The sequence below is a fragment of the Chironomus tepperi genome, unplaced genomic scaffold (assembly GCF_022539635.2).
Source record: "Chironomus tepperi strain 1889 unplaced genomic scaffold, CSIRO-AGI_Ctep_v1 contig_250, whole genome shotgun sequence".
NCBI lineage: Eukaryota > Metazoa > Arthropoda > Insecta > Diptera > Chironomidae > Chironomus > Chironomus tepperi.
In genome coordinates this window covers 40,510-60,778 of record NW_027226372.1, presented here as the reverse complement: position 1 = coordinate 60,778, position 20,269 = coordinate 40,510, and the positions used below count along the sequence as shown (strand labels likewise).

The 20,269-nt window shown below is 35.0% G+C and overlaps 1 protein-coding gene across 1 annotated transcript in view; it reads left to right on the top strand.

Moving 5' to 3' along the window:
- side (motor axon guidance molcule sidestep) overlaps window positions 1-20,269 on the top strand; it is a 166,656-nt gene that overhangs the window by 115,020 nt on the left and 31,367 nt on the right. Inside the window, exons 2-6 of the mRNA XM_070641686.1 lie at window positions 1,184-1,534; window positions 2,148-2,258; window positions 12,322-12,537; window positions 13,876-14,181; window positions 14,324-14,460. Coding sequence (XP_070497787.1) covers window positions 1,184-1,534; window positions 2,148-2,258; window positions 12,322-12,537; window positions 13,876-14,181; window positions 14,324-14,460 — 1,121 coding nt within the window. The remainder of the gene's footprint in view (window positions 1-1,183; window positions 1,535-2,147; window positions 2,259-12,321; window positions 12,538-13,875; window positions 14,182-14,323; window positions 14,461-20,269) is intronic.

The window sequence follows — 20,269 nt, the reverse complement described above, 5'->3', positions numbered from 1 at the left end:
TCCTCAGTCCTCAGTCCTCAGTTCTCAGTCTAGGTACTAGTTTCAATCTCGATCTCCACCTCAGTCTCAATATAAGTCCCTGTCTCAGTCTTGGACTCTATCTGTGCACATGTCTATCTGTCCTGATCTCAATCTCGGTCTTGATCCCGGCATCGATCTGAATCTCGGTCTCGTCTCAAAAATTCCTCGAAATCGAGACTTCAAGAAGCTCTTGTTCATGCATATTTGATATTAAATTCTCTCTTCAGTTCCGTTCCTTTTCAACATTTTCTGGATTTAATTTTGTTTTTCTCAAAAAAAGAACTTCAAATAAAAAATTGAATTTAATTTTGACAAAAACAAACATTTGTTGCTTTATGCTTTATTTAAAAAGGCAAAAGAGCCTTATTGCTACGGCAATTTAGCCCTGTAAATCTTGAATCTGTTAAAAAATGATGTATATTTGCTACGCATGTAAACAATATATATATTCACGGTACCAAATCAAGAAAAGCTTATGTCACATGACAATTGAGATGCTGCTTTTTATTCCTCTTACATTTCCATCTCCATTGACTCCTGTCATGTTGATTTAGTTCATTTGTGTTATATTGAAAATATTTTGTCATTCCTTTCACTTTGCCTGAGTTCTTGACTTTATTAAGAAGAACATCAGGAAAGCTCCTTTAAGTGAATTATTTTTGTCATTTTCATTGCCAATCATGTTATTTATTGACGACTTTTTTGTGATCTCTTTTGATTTTTGATGTAAATTGAAGGCAGCTTTGAAGCTGCTGGAATAAATTTTTGTGTGTTTTGTTCTCGAGACATCAAGCTGTTTTAATGCGACAGCTATGATGATAAGAATAATTTTGATGATTCTGGAGCTGCTGACTATGCTTTTAATGGTTACTTCAATGATTTACATTTTTTGAGGGGGAGGGGTTCGGAATTTATTAAGGATCGTCCAAATTTTTGGGATTTTCATAATTTTTGCTATGAAAAACCCTAAAAAATTGAGGAATTCATCCCAAAACGGGGTTGAGGATGCATATGGGGTTTTACCCCATACCCCTTACCTCCCCGACAGTGTTGACTAATGACCCAATCATAAATATACTTAACCTTGCATATTATGAACATAAAAATCTAAAAAACCATACAAAAACTTTAACATTCTTTCCTCTTTTCTTTCCATTTCCAGTTCCAGCACGTGTCATATGGGCGGCACAAGATCGTGATGTTGAATTACCATGCGACTTAACACCGCCATCTGTACATGATTCTGTAAAATTAGTATTATGGTTTAAGGATTCAGAGGGTATTCCCATGTACAGTTTAGATTCTAGAAATGGCGGAAGTTTAAAAGCAGCAACACATTCAGCACTTGCTGGTATAAGAGGTGAACGTGTTTTCTTCTCTGTCGCTGATAATCCCAAAGATTCAAGATTAAGAATTAAAGCTGTACAAAATGCTGATGGTGGAATTTATCGGTGTCGTGTTGATTACTTTAATTCACCGACACGAAATTTTCGAGTCAATTTGACGCTTGTTGGTGAGTATGGATTGATACTTTGGGTTAAATATGAGATGTTTAGTTGCTATGGGCTTGTGGCTGTGAATAGATTGGAGTATTTTAGACTACAGCTTCCATGAATGGCACAAGTTGGATAATCGATCTGAAATCCGGCTCTTGTTCGGCACCAGGTCGGTGTGAGTTTGTCGTGATGCCTGATGGGTCACCAAGTCAGTGTCACGCCTGCCCAGAACCGAATTTTTGATCAAATAACCCATCTGTGCCATTTGAGTTTGAAGCAAAATGCTGAGTTAGACTCTTCTTTTGAACAGACGTCTTCAAATGCCTTTAATGGAAAATTTCCATGGAAACTCAATCCAATATCAGACATTAAGCATCCAAATAATCAAATTCATGTCTTCAACTCAGAATTTCTTATTTCTTCATGCCATTCTTGATTTAATTCAAACATTACATCATCTTGAAACTAATTCAATTCTTATTTCAAGTATAACTTACCTTAACACGTCACAAGAATTTATTAAGGCACGACATCATTTGATATTAAAATTATTAAATTTGCATTCCATTCCGACACAAGATTTGAATTTTAAATAATCAATCATTAATTTTTCTCTCTCTTTTTTTATAGAATCTCCTGAGGAGCCGCGCATATTTGATGCACAAGGAAAAGAAGTGACAACAGTTGCGGGACCATTCAGAGAGGGTCACGAACTCTTTCTCTCATGCTCTGTTACCGGAGGTAATTTGTAGTTTTTTAAGAATTATTTATTGTTGTTTCGTTGGTCGAGGAAACACTTAAATCTTGGTTTTTTGGCAATAGCAGCAATTGGGATGGGATTGGATGGGATGGGTTGAGTTTTGGGGTTTCCAGACATTTGGAACTATTTAGACTGAGGACTGAGGAGGACTGAGAAGGCTGAGGAGATTTGAGGACGACTTAGGATGACTTAGGACGACTGAGAACGGCTGAGGGCGATTGAGGACGACTGAGAACGACTGAGAAAGACAAAGGAAGACTCAAGACGACTGAGGACGACTGAGGACGACTGAGGACGACTGAGGACGACTGAGGTTCACTGAGGACGACTGAGGACGACTGAGGACGACTGAGGGCGACTGAGGACGACTGAGGACAACTGAGGATAACTGAGGACGACTTAGGATGACTGAGGACGACTGAGGACGACTGAGGGCGACTGAGGACTGAGCACTGAGACTAAGATTGAGACAAGGACCGAGAATACGAGAACCCTTACAAATCGCAAGAATTCATCCAAAATCCAAGGTCATCAAGACAAAACAGCAAAACTATTTCAAAACTACTAAGTTCCGTGTTCCATAAAAGTGAAAATAACAAGAAGAAGAAGAACTAGAAAAATTTTCTCAATAACGTAAATTGTTGTTATTATTATTTTCATTTTTACGAAGGCTTTAAGTTATGTATTTGGCGTCAGCACGACGAAAAAAGGTTTTCCTTCTCTCCATTCCATTCCACCCATCTTTCACTCGTTCAAATGTTGTTTTTCTTTCTTCATGCACGACTGTCAGTGCCAGATTATTAAAATTAATAAATAATAATGCACGTAATAGTGGAAGTAGCAATAGCAGCAAGCTAAAGTGCAATGGAAGGAAAGGAGGAAAAAGAAGCAAAAGCGAAGCAATTTTCCTCGATATTTTTCCTTCCTCAATTGCATTTTGATATAAATTTGCTGAGTATCGTTGCCGGCAATTTTTTTCTCTACCAACGTCATCTCCTCTCATTCATATTAAAACGTGACTAAAGCATGCAAATGGTAAAATTTAATAGAAATAACAAGTTTTTTTTACTCCACCTCACTCTATCTGCTATGGAAAGCTGATGATGACTTACTATCGATTCATATATGTATATATGAAAATATATTTGAATCGTTTATGGAAATGACTCAATAAAATTTATTGGGAAAAAAATAAATTGTACATTATGATGATGATGCTGGTGGGTATGAGTTTGTGGTGGCATTTTTATGTTTACTTACTCATTTATCCGTCCATTAATTAATATTAATTACATTCTTTTTCTATGGCCGCCAATGGATATTGTTTTTTTCTTTCCTTCTTTTCTCTCTTGTCTTTTTGGAATTTCAATATTGCATGGTGATGATGATGGGGAAGGATGGGCAAAATTTAAAATTTGTGGGATATTGAGTTTTGTACCCCTTACCTACTTACTTCGTTGGCTATAGAGATCAAAAGTGATCCATGGCCTTTTTCAGTTAGCGCGCGAAGCTGGCTCAACCGCTGGATACAACTTGCCAATTACCAATTCCAAGTTTGATACTATCTCTATCGACAGCTTCTTTCATGTACCCCGAGTGGACAAAAATACGTTAGAACCAGACATTTGCTAGGCATTAACTTGCTATCAACTAGTTATTAAGCATTGTCTACATATTTGGTATATAGCCCAAGCCACTGTTTTGATGCTTTGACGTAAAAATTCAGTATTTTTGAAAACGTGCCCTTTCATGCAAAGAACATGCTTTTGAGAGCTTGCTAGATGTACTAGCAACGAACTACTAGCATGTGAGCTAGTTACTTACTTACTGGAAAAAAACTGGACTCGTGGCTGGTGACTCTGTCTTGGTACTGGAATCAGTTTAAAACAAGCATTATTTCAAATTCACGCACAACCAAGTCACTGGTTTGATGATTTTACGTGGAATTTGAACATTTTCTGGCTTGAGCGACTCCGATTTGTTGCAGGATTCGATTTAAATCCGGCAATATTCCATGAGCAAATTTGAAAAATCCACTAATTTGATGTTTTCTAATTTGACCAGCATTTCTTCCAATATTTTGAAAATTTTTCCTAAAACCCAACATAGCCCATCTCTACCCCTCCTCCACCCCATTTCACTAATTACATTAGAATGCGGTGGGTCCACATTATGAGTAAGAAATTATGATGTTAGCGCCAATTATTAAATAGAACCAAATGATTTACAATTAACGTTAAAAATAAAATAGCGTGATGCTTTCGTCCCTTAAATTTTTTATTGTACTGCAACAATGACTTAATGACATTACGTTTTTATTTTCGTCTTCTTCCTACATCCTTTATGTCCCACTCAATATTTGTTTTTGTGTCTCTTGATGTTGGCGAGAGAAGGAAAAAATAAAATGCTATAAAAATTGGTTTTAATCTTTCATCAATAATTTGCCTTTTGCCTAGCGCCACTTTTCTGCCAAGTCATTGCTTTAATTGAATGAAGCAAATATAGGAAAATGATGGTTCGAGTGGGGATTGGGAATGGTTGAATGGAGCGCATTGTATGTGATGTTCAGATAGTGAGATAGTATTGGAATGACCAGTATTTCCGGAGTGAGGACAAGCATTGAGTACCAAATGGATCTTTCTTACATCCTACGTCTATGTCAGCTTAGACTTTAGTCAAATTAGAATAATTTTGTAATTTTGTAATTTTGTAATTTTGTAATTTTGTAATTGTATAAGAGCTTAACCAAGAACCGCAGGGCTGGGTGCATCTCCTGCAATCAACATACACAGGTCTACAGTTTTTGACTGAACCTTATAACAGAAGTCGAAGTCTATCCGGAAATTTGTGTAGAAATTCTACTCAAGTCAACTAGAATCGACTAGATAGGACATAACAAATTGAAGACATATTTTCCAAAAAGGGTGGCTAAACTCTAACATTCCCAAGCTTCTCCTTCCCTTAGTATGCTTCTGCCGTGCAAATCTACTATGATCCGCGGCATCTGTTAGTCGGTGTCTGAAGCTGGCTCTATTGCTGAATGCCTATGTTCGATTACCAATACCAAACGTTACACTGCCACATTCAACGTCCTCTTTCCAAGAGTTTTTTGCGCGTCAAAAGCATTTGCTATGCCTAAAGAAGTCTGTGAGGTTCTAAGTGTATTACTTTATGTATTAAAACCTTTGTTAAGCCAAAATGCAAAAGAGCTTATGGGATTACTATTTGAATAATGATACAAAAGTGCTGGAAATTAGAAACTAGCAGAAATTATTTAAAGACAGGTTCAGTTTTCCACAAACTCAAAATGCTGCTTTTGGCCCTTGTGTACTGTTGCCAAGGAAGTAAATAAGTAGTATGCCGATAGAAAGCAGTCAGATTCTAAGTGCATGCCATTTGGAGTGATGTCAAAATATTTAAATCATTCATCAACAGAATGTATTATTGAGACAGTTTCAAGTATCTGTCAGAATCATCGATAATTCCAAATAAAAAGCATGTTCATCAGCCACATATGGACAAACTACAAAGCCACATGAGCACGTTTTCTACGAAAAAGATCAAACCAACAAAATGCTAGTCGAAAAACAAAAAAAGAGAAAAAAACATTTTTATGGTGGTGACGATGGTGATGATATTGGAGATGAGATACGATAGAAAAATAAAAATAAAAATCATGTATATGTTCGTTTTCATAAGTTCTTAATCTCCCCATCTTGTAAGAACAAAGAAGCGTTATTTTTTATTTGAAAAAGTCACTTTTAATTCCATTTCCACTTGATCGCTTTGCTCTCATTTTTATGTCTATTTATGTGACGCAGTATTTCCATTTTAACTCAAAAATTTCACTTAAAATCTGAGAATTTTTTCCAAATTGTTTTAAAAATGAAGAAGCAGCAAAAAAGCAAGAATTTTTCAGCAGATGTCCATGATCCATAAATAAATCCCGAGAAGAAAAGAGAAATAAATAGAAAATGCCATTGACGAACGCATAGTTTTCCTAAATATTTTTACGTTCTATCCCGAGTGTACAAAGAGCACGTTCTATGCTGAGCACGCTAGTGTGAGCATGCTCTTTCATACAAAACCTGATGTCACTACTTTACGCTTCTGATGCTAGAGCATGCTCTTTTAACGTGAGAGCACATGAGCATGCTCTAGAATGTGATGTGACATGAGACATTTTTTGAAAATGTCATGTGACATAAAGATGAGCATGCTCAGAGCATACTTAGGAGCATGCTCAAATTCACTGATATGCTCTAGAGCGTGCTCACTAAGCATGCATAAATATGCAAAGGTTTAAAAAAAAATAATTAAATTCACTTAGGGAGAGAGAGGAGAGTGTACTTTTTTAATGCTATAATATTAGTAGTATTAGAAAATGTTATTGTAATAAAATCTGTTTAATTAATAATCAGAAAAAACCAAAGTTAGAAAATGTTGCTTTTACCTGGATTCGAACCTGAGACCGCTTCGTTGCTATTTCGCCTTAACCATTACTCCACCGCTGTATTTTACCTAATAGTTTATACATGGCTAAACCATTTATAAATGTTTGTATTTTACTGATTAATTTTCAGAGTTTTTTGGTTATTTTTTTCGGTGTTTCATTGTATTTTCAGGTGGATAATTTTCATAAAATTTTCCAAAATTTTCCATAATTTTCTCGTTGTGCTCAGAGTGTGCTCTTGAGCATGCTCAACGATGTGCTCAGGTGAGCATGCTGAATTTTCATAAACCACATGTTCTCGTTGTGCTCAGGATGTGCTCTTGAGCATGCTCAACGATGTGCTCAGGTGAGCATGCTGAAATTTCATAAACCACATTTTCTTGTTGTGCTCAGAGTGTGCTCTTGAGCATGCTCAACGATGTGCTCAGGTGAGCATGCTGTAATTTTCATAAACCACATTTTCTCGTTGTGCTCAGGATGTGCTCTTGAGCATGCTCAACGATGTGCTCAGGTGAGCATGCTGAAATTTCATAAACCACATTTTCTTGTTGTGCTCAGGATGTGCTCTTGAGCATGCTCAACGATGTGCTCAGGTGAGCATGCTGAAATTTCATCGACCACATTTTCTTGTTGTGCTCAGAGTGTGCTCTTGAGCATGCTCAAATGTGCTCAGGTGAGCATGCTGAATTTTCATAAACCACATTTTCTCGTTGTGCTCAGAGTGTGCTCTTGAGCATGCTCAACGAAGCTCAGGTGAGCATGCTGAAATTTCATCGACCACATTTTCTTGTTGTGCTCAGAGTGTGCTCTTGAGCATGCTCAACGATGTGCTCAGGTGAATGTTAAAATAAAATTGGCATAATACACGAGCATGCTCAAGATATGCTTGAGCATTCAAGAGTATGCTCAGATGAGCATGCTAATATTTAAAATGCCATTTTGCATGAGCATGCTTAAGATGTGCTCAAGAGCATGCTCAATAGTGTGCTCAGGTGAGCACATCAAAATTTTGATTTTGAGTATGCCATGAGCATGCTCAGGTGAACGTGCTCACCTGAGCACGCTCAAAAAAATATTTTATTTTTCGAGAGCACATTCAGAATGTGCTCATGAGCGTGCTCAGTTGAGCATGGTATGGTGAGCACGTAAAACGATGAATTTGAGCATTCAGAAGCGTGCTCACAAAACTGAGCACGCTCTATGTATACTCGGGTATGCACAAACATTTTATCGGCATAAATGTATGTGTGATGATATGCAAATGAGAATTTAAAATGAGATAAATAAATTAGATTGAAAATAGAGATGAAAGGTGAGGACTGAGGGTTCAATGATACGACAATTTTTAGGTTGATGAATCAGATGCAGTTTTTTGTGAACTATTTATAGTTTCACGTGGGATTGAGAGATTTGTTGATAGCATCTTGTTGCTCAAATGATAGCTAAAGTTCTGTATTTTTCCCGCGATATTGCTTTACTGTTCTTTTGTGCTCATGTGAACCGACATAACCTCGAAGTCGACTTGAATTTTACATCGATTTTAGTTGACTTTTCCATACAGAAATCCGAGTCGACTTCGAGATCTGACCTCGACAAAGCCCCAATGGAATTTTAATAATTAAATGAAATTTTCCAGGTAACTTGAATTGTTGCTCTTACAATTCATTAGTCCGGACGTGCGACATATGGTTCCATTTGATGTAGAGTTCGGAGTCCAACTTTGTATCGATTGAACAAACATCTTTGAAATCGGTTGCTATTTCGTATTGAATATCTTTTTTTGTATTTCGATCATCTTAAACAATTTATGCTGAATGACTTAACTATTTTGGCTCATGATTATTTTTCTCAGTTGTTGAGTACAACATTGATTATTGTCAATTAATAGGATTAATGTTTTCAATAATATTCGAACCACTTTTGCATGATTTGTTACTCGAGACTTATTTGATAGAACTTCTTTCTCTAGCTTTCAAAGTGAAACTCCATACATAAATTGCAAATAGAGTGGCCAATTCCAGGATTCATATGTATTAAATATTGGGAGGAATCTTGGGATTCAGAACATTTTTATCCGAAGATTGAAAACCTAATGCAACAGACATGTTTTAATAAAATTCCTAACAAGTCTGAAAATCAAAGTCACTCAAACTGTTAAGAACAAACCAGAGTTGGGAGAACTTCATTGTTGATACGCCTTCATTAGAGTCCGGACTCCAAAAATGAAGAAGACTCAAGTGGACGCATCAATTTGAACTTCTAGAGACAGAATTCCCAATGTTTTGCCAACTATGAATTACTGAACATCTGTTTGTGAATTTGTATTTGTGAAACAGATTGTAAACAGAACTGACGACAATACTGCAGGGACGTAATTAAGTGGTTTTTTTGACATTTATTTGTATAAATCGCTAAAAATTTAACAATTTTTAGGATTTTTTCCACGAAAATCTGTAGCGGATTGAAGAATTATTATATTTCAAACTGCATCCTTCCCATCCCCCTGTTAATCTGATTTTCTTCATTACTTTATTACTTTTTGTCACATTAAATAATTTTGACATTTTTTCCACGAATCAATTTCTATCTCATCAATTTTAAATCACACTTTTCTTATTCTTGATGCGGAAAAATCTGTGTTCACATTTTTTCTGTCGCTATAAATTGTGAAAATAGATTTATAAAAATAAAACAAAATATAAAAACTTGAGAATTAAGAAGGAGAGAAAGCACGTGAACGAAAAATAAAAACACATTAAATAAGCTTATTAACATTTTCGAGCTAAATTGAAGTGAAAAATTTCTTCTTTATTGCCATGTATTCATTCCAATTTCATTCGACCGTATTTTGTAGATAAAGTATTATACAATTCAAAATTACTGTTGTTATAATGACTGCCTGTTTACATTACATTAAATGAATGTTTAAGGTACGATTAGATAGTAAGTTGAGGAAGGTTATTTTAGATAAATTATACTGAATCTTTTACTAGGAATTTTTATAGATTTTTTTTTTTGCACAAACTTTGCTGAGGATTTTTGTGACTCAATAGATTTAGTGTGGTTTATTGACTTTGTTGTGGTTTATAAATGCTTGATAATCTTTGATGATTCTGAGAATAAATTAGTTTTCATTAAATTTAATCAAAAAAGCATGTAAACATGCTAACTATTCCCAATGTTCATCAATTATGCTCATAAAAAAGGCGAAAAATAGGAAAAATTCTTGGAAAATCTTCAGGGTTGGTTCATGTTAGTCTGTTTTAAACACACATCCGAATAGCACACGTGTTAATTACATACTTACTTCTGGTATGTACAGATCAATTGTGATCTATAAGTTTCTTAAGATGTCGACTGATATTGGCCTTATCGCTGGCTTCGGATTGCAAATCAGTTTATTAAAAGATTCGACAGTAGGTTGGCTTGGCTCGAGCATGGCAAAAATGGTCAAAACTGGATTTTGCCGTATACCAGCCCTTTTTCGCCCCTTCTGACCCCTAACCCATGGCTACTGCGAATGACCCTAGGTTTAGTTAGTTGCCGCCTTATGTCGATGGACCTTGAAAGGAATTTGCCAGTTTGTCAAACTTTTGCCTTAAAAATGAATCAAAATTAGTTCTTTAGGTGTCATCAGAGCAACTTTGCATTAATCAATACGTCGACAAATCAGTCCCCTACCTAACACATTCTGCTTCTCGGATACCATACACATCATCACATATTCTGAAAAACAAGTCTTTAAATTTCAACTCCATCAATAGCATGCATATTTTCCAGTGTAAAACTTATCTATCAAAGAATTCTCGAAAAAATTTCTGTTCTAAAAAAAAAGTTAAGCAAAAAAATAAAATATGTTAAAATGGATAAAATTTTCCTCATTTTTTGCAACGATGCTTTTGAAAATTGACTTGAAAAAAAAAAATTCCAAACAAAATTATTTGAAAAATTCATTGTTTGGGTTTTTGTATGTCTTCATTTTCACCAGGAACTGAGATGCTATCGTGCATAATATGCAAATACTTTTTGGGGTCGTTCAGTTGTTGCGTAACGTTGGAAATTGATGTTTTCAATCTTCAATCTGGAACAGATAAGGGGCTTGCTCATGAGTAGAGTTATCAGCTTTTGATTGTATATCTAAGGCAAATATCTACGACAAGCATTATCTATAGAAAGGCAAACTAATTTGCCTACTTGTAAGCTTGCCTAGTCAATGTCAATACCTAAGCACTATCTATAAAATACATGTTTGTTCCTAGGGTAACCTAGTATAGATGTAATCCTTCGGAATCCTCCGAAATCCTATTAATGTATACCTTTGGTTAGGCAAGCTTGCAATAAGGCAAATATGCCTATGAGTATGCCGTTGAACAGGCTTGATTCCGGAGTGGACAAAAAACCATTAGAACTAGTCATCAACTAAACCTTAACTTACTTTTAACTATTTATAATGTATTTTTGTCAATGGGATCATATTGCACGTATATAGTTATGAGTACACTCATTTATGTGAGGATGCTAACTGTCTGTTAGGATTGCCCGCTCCGCTTTCCCCCTCGTAACAAAATCTCATTCTGGAGGAGATTGTTGTCGGTTAAGTTGGATCTTCGTTGCTTAAATCCAGTCTTGTATAACTTAAGATGCATTCTTTATACAAGTTTATTTCTATAATGGTCGTTTGTAAGCCTTACCATCCCTAAGCCTGATTCTGAGGCTACCACCCTTCATACAAGGTGCATTGGATAGGCTTTTACTCTATTCTTTAATGTCCTTATCCCGGCACATAGCTCGGTCGCCAGCAGTGTATTTAGCGATATCAGGGAATACCACGAGAAGGTATACACTTGGAATTTGAAGAGTTGAGCATTACATAATGGCTGAACGAACCCTTTGTGCTATTTTTATATGAAATGTTTGAACATAAAAATATATGCAAAAATCTAGATCTTTTTGAATTTTTTTTATGTTCGCGCATTTTTATTTTCTCAGAATTAATTTGGCACATGAAAAATCGAGAATAATGGATGAAAATCAAATGTCAAGCATCAAAAGGAAGAAAAAAATAAAAATGTGATGATTCAATTGTAAAAAATTCATTTTATTGAGAAAATTGTTTGAATTTTTCTTCGGGAAATTTATTGATGAGCAATTCAAAGGAATCAAATAAAAAGAACTGAAAATCAAATTACATTGTCAGCACGTGATTGTATGCTGGATGCACATTGTTTGTCGCAAATCTGAAACAATTCAAATAAATTTGAAAATTTTAAGCTGCAAAATCACTTAAAGTGGATTTATGCAAAATTGCTGAACTGAATTAAATAATAGCACAAATAAAGGAATTAAAGCATGGAATTTTCCATTATTTTTTCCATTCCGTCTACCGGATTTTCGGATTTTCATAAGATAAACACGAAATTATCCAAGCAATTTATACACAAAATGTACATCCATTTTTACTGCTGTTGCTGCTATTGCCCCCATCTCTTTTGTTTTCACCAATTCCGACATTTTTGAATTATTTCATTCTTCCTGTGAGCTCACTTCCTTTAACATTTTTTATTAATAATTTATATTTTTCAATCTTATAGGTCGGCCAGCACCAAAAGTAACGTGGTGGCGTGACAATGTTGAACTAATATCAAGCACAAGTCATCCGTCCGCTGATGAAGGAGCATCGGCTGTTGTTAACCAATTATTTATTGGAACTGTAATGAGAGACTTTTACGGTACACGACTTGAGTGTCGTGCTCAGGGCTCTAAATTACTACCGCCAGTCGTAAAAGAAATTACTGTACAAGTACATTGTGAGTATACTGTAAAAATTACAATTCTTGCTTATATTAAATTTTTTGTGTTTCATCTCGAAACTGGATGGGATGTATATAAAATAGAAGAAATAAAGGAATTGTGTTAAAATGAGAGAAAATGTGTAACAAAACAATGTGAAAATTCACATGACAAGTTGGAGGATTTATTTTTGAGGATTATGTTGGACAATGAGCGAATTGCTGTGTTTTATGTAGGAATTGGGGCTCTAATTTCTGTACAAGATACGTCTTAGTGTAGATGAATTTGTGGAATCTGAGACAAATTTGTCCACAATTGATCATACTCGGAATAGCACAATTTGGCTTAATTGATCATAATTTGGGCCCCAGGTATGATGGCTCTGACATAGTACCGAATTCAAACCATATTCGGAACCAAGTTATAGTTCCGTCGGACTGAGACTAGATTATGCATCAATTAGCTATGGTTTTCATACTCGGGATTGAGTTATATGAATTCCCAGGATCAATCCAGAGAGTTAGTATATTTTAATTCCCCTAATTGAAATTATCCGATTAACCGACTTGTGCTACTAGGACATCAACGAGCTCAGTGACCTAAATGAACATGCTCATGAGTATATTCAATGAATATAAGTGAGTATGTTCAATTTTGTGAGCATAATCATCAATTTTGCTAGCATGCTCATCATCATGCTCCTTGTCTGTTCAGGTAAATTTACTTCCAATTCCCAAAATAATCGTTTAGGTACCTTAAGAGCAGTCATATGCTGCTACTCTTTCGACTCGAAAAGCACATGAAGTAGAAATGACTGAAAAAGCAGGATCATGCTAGATTCGATGTAGTACGGCCTCTTGTCAGAGTTAAGTCAGTCTGGAGCCAGATTTACGGCCATTTCTACTATATGTGCCTTCCAGAAGAGTTAGTGAAGAAAACGAACGTCATTACCTAACCTAAATGATTTAAGATTCATTATCACTCGAGTATACCTGAAGGCACAAACAAGAAGCTTGCAAGAAGCTCATTTGAAGGACAAACTGTAGATCCAGCAAAACTTTAATAACAATCCTTTAAAACTTCAACAGAAAAAATAAGCATCCAGTATAGTTTTAATCTAAACAACTGCTCGGTTTGCTTGTTTGTTGCACATTTTTTCGTTCGAATATCCAACCATACATACGGGCTAACAACAATAAAGAAAACTTTTTTAATTCATTTCCATTTTGCTTACAATTGCTTTTATTTTATTACAATTTTTTCTCATCTGTTCTGTATATTTTTTTTGTTCTCTTTTTTTTAATTCTATCCTCCAATAATCCAATGCTGCTGCTGTTGCTGTTTATGCTGTATAGTGAAACCAATTAAAGTAAAAATTGTAACACCAAATGAATTGCTAACAGCTGGTCGTCCAACACCAATACGTTGTGAAACGTGGGGCTCGTATCCAGCAGCAAAAGTAACATGGCTGCTTGATGGTGAACCATTGAGACAGGCCGATGTTACTGTAAATAGTGAGGGTGCTGATTCAAATTTAACATCAAGTATATTGACATTAAGGGTATCAGCTGAGAATGATGGAGCTGAATTGACGTGTAGATCATCAAATCCATGGTTCTCAAATGGAGCACTTGATGATAAAAGGAGAATAAGTGTTGCATGTAAGTCAATGATGAGATTCTTTCTCTTCTTTTTCATCCATTATCATTGTCGTAATAAATTTTCTCTTTTCTTTTATTTCCATATTTTCTTTTCCTTATTTGATGTACATTACTGCCGCAACTACTCATTCTATGTACACAGATCCCCCAACGGTTTCAGTTCATCTTGCAAATGAAGATCCAAGTCGAAATATAACAAGGGCTGAGGGGCAAAATGTAACTTTAAAATGTCGAGCAGATGCTCGTCCTCCCGTGACATCATTTGGATGGTATAAAAATGTAAGTATCAACCCACCCATCCGACTTTTATACCCATTTTTTTTTTATTTTCTTCATTCTTTCTTCGAGTTTGACGCAATCATCATTTATACAATTGTTGAAGCATGAGAAATGAGAATGGGAATTTTTTGTTGATATATTTTTGTGAGCGATGACGCATTTTTTTGGGTTTTGGGGAGGTTTTTTGAGGGACATGGGGGACTTAATGGCATATTTGAAGAGCTTAAGCAGAATGCATTTTGAAATTTCAATTTTGTCGTCAAAATAGATCAAGAATTAACATCAAGATGACATTATGGTACAATTTGGAAAACATTAATTCCATTTATAACGTAGGGATTCTGTAGATGCTTAAAAATAGTATAACAGATCATCAATTTCAGTGCGGATTTTGGTATAAACATACCCTAAATTCTAATTTATCTTATGGTGTATTAGTGACTATATATGTTGTGCCTAAACATGAAACATGCTGCAGAACATCACTAAGGGTACCCCTAGACCTTATACATGTCAATTTCAAAGCTTAACATTTGTGGAACTTGCCATGATATGTCAAGTATTTTTACTAGACATAAGGTCAACTACAGACCAAAAAACACAAGAAATCATGGAAAGATCCTGTCGATTGAGAAGGTAATGCACATGACATCGATATTTTGCTATCGGTTGTCAGCAATAGAACCATTTTCAGACGCAAACTAAGGGAGGTCAGGGATCACTATTGATCTGTACAGCCAGTGAATTAAGTAAGTGAGTAAGGTCAACTAATAGCAGTCTGCAGATACCTATTCTTATCGGGACACCTTTTAATTGCCTAATACAGCCTTAATTGCCTAAGACTAACTGCATACATCAACATCCCCATAATTAGCATCTAAAAATCATGCTAAAATAAAAGAGAAAAAAAAATTATTGTAAAAAAACGAAACAAAAAAATAAGAAACATGATAAGCTTCTTAAGAGCTTTCTATGTTCTATACTCATTCCATCATTTTCTTCTCCTTATTACTCAATGTTGAAAGCTTTTAAATCTCCATTTTTTCTTTTTTTCTTTCCTTCCGTATTTCTTTTCTTATATTCACTTCCTTGAGTTATAAGCATCCGAGAGAGAGAGGGAAATGCTTTTTATTTAAATCTTAGTTTATTACTACATTATAGCAGTTTTTCTCATCAAAGGCATCCTACTTATTACATATAAATTGTACTATCGTAGTGATAAAGAGATAAAAACAGAAGCAAGGAAGTGAATTTTTTTTAATTTTTTTTCTTTCCACTTCTTGATAAAATTCCATCTCAAAACCGAGTGCCTTTTTGCTTGCTGCAAATGTAGTTTGCATAATGGATTCAGTTTCTTTTGATTTTCTGTGTCTCTTTATTAAAGTACATGGCATGAGATGTAAAGATTTATGGTGGAAATGCCATCAGGAAATGCAATTTAATTAACTTTTAAAATTACAGCTTAAAATAAAAGATGACAAAGATACAAGCTATGAATGGGCATGTCAAAGAGAGCATTAACATTTATAAATGAGATGGACATTATTTTGCATTTGTAGGAAGTATGGGGATATGGTAGACAAAATAATATTTAAAGTGGTCATAAAATTATGGAGATTTGCATTTAATTTGCATTTAATTTTTGAGCAGCTATTGTGGAGGGTCGTTAGACGTGAACAGACGTTTCCTTGAAGGAAGGAAAAATGAAAGTTTTTTAAAGAACTTTTGTTTCTATCCAGAGTTGTTCCACTGGAATTGAGTTGGTTTTTTTATCATTTTGTCAATTTTTTTCAGACATGAAATGTTAGATATGGGATGAAAAATAAGACTTATGAACAACTAGCATTTAAACAACGTAATTGGAAAGCTAGCCTTGTGAAATGCACCTCCTCCACATTAAGGCAAGGTTCATGAAATTACCTCACACTTAAGAGATAAGGCTGTTACGGATTATAAATCTTGCTAGTGATTTAAGTATGACGGCTTAACGTGCTAGAAAGGAGTTTGAATGAGGCTCTGGCTAATTAATGGTTCTATTACGAGTGGTTAATATAGGTTCTATTAACCAGAGCCTCATTCAAATCCGTTACCACATTGTGACTTGGATTGACGGTCTACACTGCGAGAAGGCGAGGTTGACACAAAATGTAGTTAAGCTAAATGCAGTACGTGAATTTCCGAATGATCCATTACCAGAAAATTCACGGCAGAGAAAATTTGGAATGGCTGAGTATTCAACTGAAAGGCTTCGCGATTCTGAATGACACTCCTTGGCGTTTTGATGACTTCTGGTATTAGACTCCAGAATTCCGGAATTTCAATTATTTTTTTATTTTTTGCACGTTTCTAACATAATTTAAGTAGTACCAAACTTAGAAATGTCCCGATTTTTTCAAAAAGTGTCAGCGTATTTGCAAAAGTCTAAAAGGCCTAGAATGCCTTAAATAGAAATTAATAATAACAGCAATAACTCAGTCTGGGGCCACATTTTCAGTCATTCTACGCCATATGCTTTTCTAAGAACCCTGCAAGAATTTACAACTCTGAAAATAAAGACAACAAAAACAAGCAAAAATTTTTTTGATCAAAAAAGTTTCAAATTTCCTCAATAAAAGTCCCCAAAAAAATTCATACATTCCAATTGCCATGAAAAAATTTTTGTATCTAATTTTATTTGTCCCTCCATTCAAATTAGCACTCAGATTATCCACAAACGAGCTGCTATTCAACAATATTAAATGACCTTTAAAATTAGCATCTAAAGAAATTCTTTAAATTTTATTATCAGCCATTAAAAAAAGTAAATCCATTTCCAGTGCGTTAAGAATGGCTCCCAAAAAAAAAATTTTTACAGTATATACCACAATAATAACCATAACTGAAAAAGCTAACAAAAAAAAATGTAATTCAAGTCTGTGTACATAAAGTACTTCAATTTCCTAAATTAACTTGTATCAAGAAATTTATTAGAATTTCTTTGCATCTACAAAAGCAAGCGCGAAAGAAAAGAATAAGGCAATAAAAACACATGAATTGATGCTACAATCATAATTTTCATTCCTCTCAAATTTCATCATTGCGTAATGGCTTTTTTTTTCAACGCTTTTATCTTTCGGCATTATTACTCAGGAATTCACAAATGTACATTAACGATTATATGAGATACAATTCCTAAAGGATTCTTTTTTTTTGAAATGGGAAAGTTGGAATTAACTCAACATAATTCCGGATATGTGGTGTAATGAAAATTTTTTTCAGCCATTTTCATACAATTAATGAGGTTTTTGTATGAATGATTTATTAAAGTTATTAGCATAAGTGCTCATTTTTATTGCATGGAACTTCGTTAGGTTGCTTCTCAGTTGCTGAAGACTTTAAAGGAGGTTAAGGGTCGTTCATTGAATTAACGTTTAACTCTTCGGAGAGAGACGGCAAAGAGAGTCTGGAGATATAATTGATGACTTGATGCTTAATACAATACTTGTTGGATTTTGTTACTTGGACCATTACAACGATATGAGCTGTCGAATGAGCACCGCATTGAGAATCAAGGTTTAAGTGAGCATTGTGCTACACTCTCGAGAAATTCCTGGAAGTTCAGGAGGTTTGAGCATTTTATATGTAATTTAGAGGTCAAGGGTTCGAATACCACTTGACTGGATATGTTGTGGGAACATGAACTTTTCTCAAGATTCTTATTTGTTTGAATCTACCTTAGTATATAAGGTTAAATGGCCTAGTTATTCCCAAGAAAAATTATTTACTTGCTTTGCTGGCCGTACAGATCAATTGTGATCCATGACCTCCCTTAGATGTCGCCTAAAACCACCTCTGTTGCTGGCTTCCGTTTACCAATTCCCGATCCCAAATGCAATACTATCTCAATCGACAGCTTCGTTCTATAAGTTCTTTGACCGTCCACGTGATTAAGCTGACATATTATTAAATAATAAATAGACCAGTGGTGTGAGCGGTTTTTGGAAATGCCATTAAACCTTACTCCTTGAACCTTTTCGACCGGCTTACAATCAAGGAGTGCCACAAAAAATCAAAGGTTGCCCATCACCAGATGTATCAAGCTCGACTCATTAGTCGAAGACACATCTAGTTATTACTGGAAATTATTGTCAAGTTGTCCACTCGGACTAAGGATGACAAATCACAAATAGTCACAAATTAGTCGTCCTCAGAAATCGACATTCAAATAGTATGGATTATGCTGAACTTTCTACCCTATCATATACCAAATCCAACACCCCTCTGAAAATTCTCTATCCACCATTGATACATCTTAAGTATCACATCCGATAGCAGACAAGAGATTCAACACAAAAAGAATTGCAACAATGCCTTAAAAAGTTCTTTAATGTCTCTTACAAAAAAAAGCCATTCTAACATTATAATTGCGGATATATTCAAGTCCATTATCATTCAATCTCTTTGTTCCTTACAAAAAAGTTCTTGAAATTTTCTTTCTTATTTCAGCTCAATGCTCCTTTAAAAAAAGTTTTCAATTTACATTAACTCCTTTTTTTTTTGTGAATGTATAGACATTTCAGCATCATTGTAGGCAGCTACATACAGTGAATATATTAAACTTCCGTTAATTTTTATGATTGCTTTTTACTCTTCTTCTTATTGTGTGTGAAATTTTTATTTTTTTGTTATTCATCCTTTATTGTTCCATCTTGTAATAATGAAAAAAACGAAAGTGGATCTTTAAATGAAAGTCAGAAAGGCATGTAGAAAATGTGAAAGAAATGAAATTATACATTGAAGGCAAAGCATAAAAAAGTGGAGTGAAAAGATGGAGTAAGTTAGGGAGATAATGATTTTTGGAGGGTAATTTCGGGCGCTACTTTGGATGGTAGATAAGTCATTGAGGGTTTTCAAGTATATAAGAGACTTGCTTACCTACTTACCCTTACAGACAATGAGCATACTCATCTTAATAAGCGTGTTAATGAGTATACTGACTCAATTCAATTGAGTATGCCCCATTTTGTGAACATACTCATGAAAATGCTCCTTGTCTGTTCGTATTACTCACTTTGCTGGTCATACAGGTCAATTGTGATTCATGACCTCTCTTAGATGTCTCTTAAAACTGTCTCTATCTCTGGCTCCCATCTGCTAATAAACGAATCCAAGTGCAACACTATCTAACCAAATTCAATACAATCAAACAATCTTAAGGATGGTCATTGGCCTAATTAATGAGTTGTGACCGACCGGGGCTTATTCAGGGAGAGTTGATTGATTGCCATCCGCTCCCTACCTACCCCTTTTTCCAAAAAAATCTTTAAATTGCTAGGGTATTTTGTGAGAAAAATCCCAATTCCTCCTTAAAAGTTCTGAACTACACCCATGACATTAGCTATAGCCTATCAAAGGGAGGCTGTGAGCCGCGTTTCCACTACATTGACTTCGATGGACATGTATTTCATGCCGATTAACTATGATCGGTGTTGCATAATTATGCCGACTAAACCATAAGATGACTCACTAAAAATCTCAATTTTCTTTTTGAGAGAAAAATCGATCTCACCTTAGTTTGATCATGTCATAAGGTCTTGGTCTCCTAAGCATCCACCCAAGTACCCTAGATAGCATCAAATCAACCCTCCAAACAACTGGACAAAATAAGGCCATAACGACCTTCTTCATCACTAAAACTTTACACATCCAAAAGAGCAAGAAAAAAAAAAGAGATGAGTAAGCAGACAAATAAGAGCAGTGAAAATGTGTATGATAACATAATAACAATGAAATGTAATTTTCTTTTGATATGATACATCTTCAAGCTGTT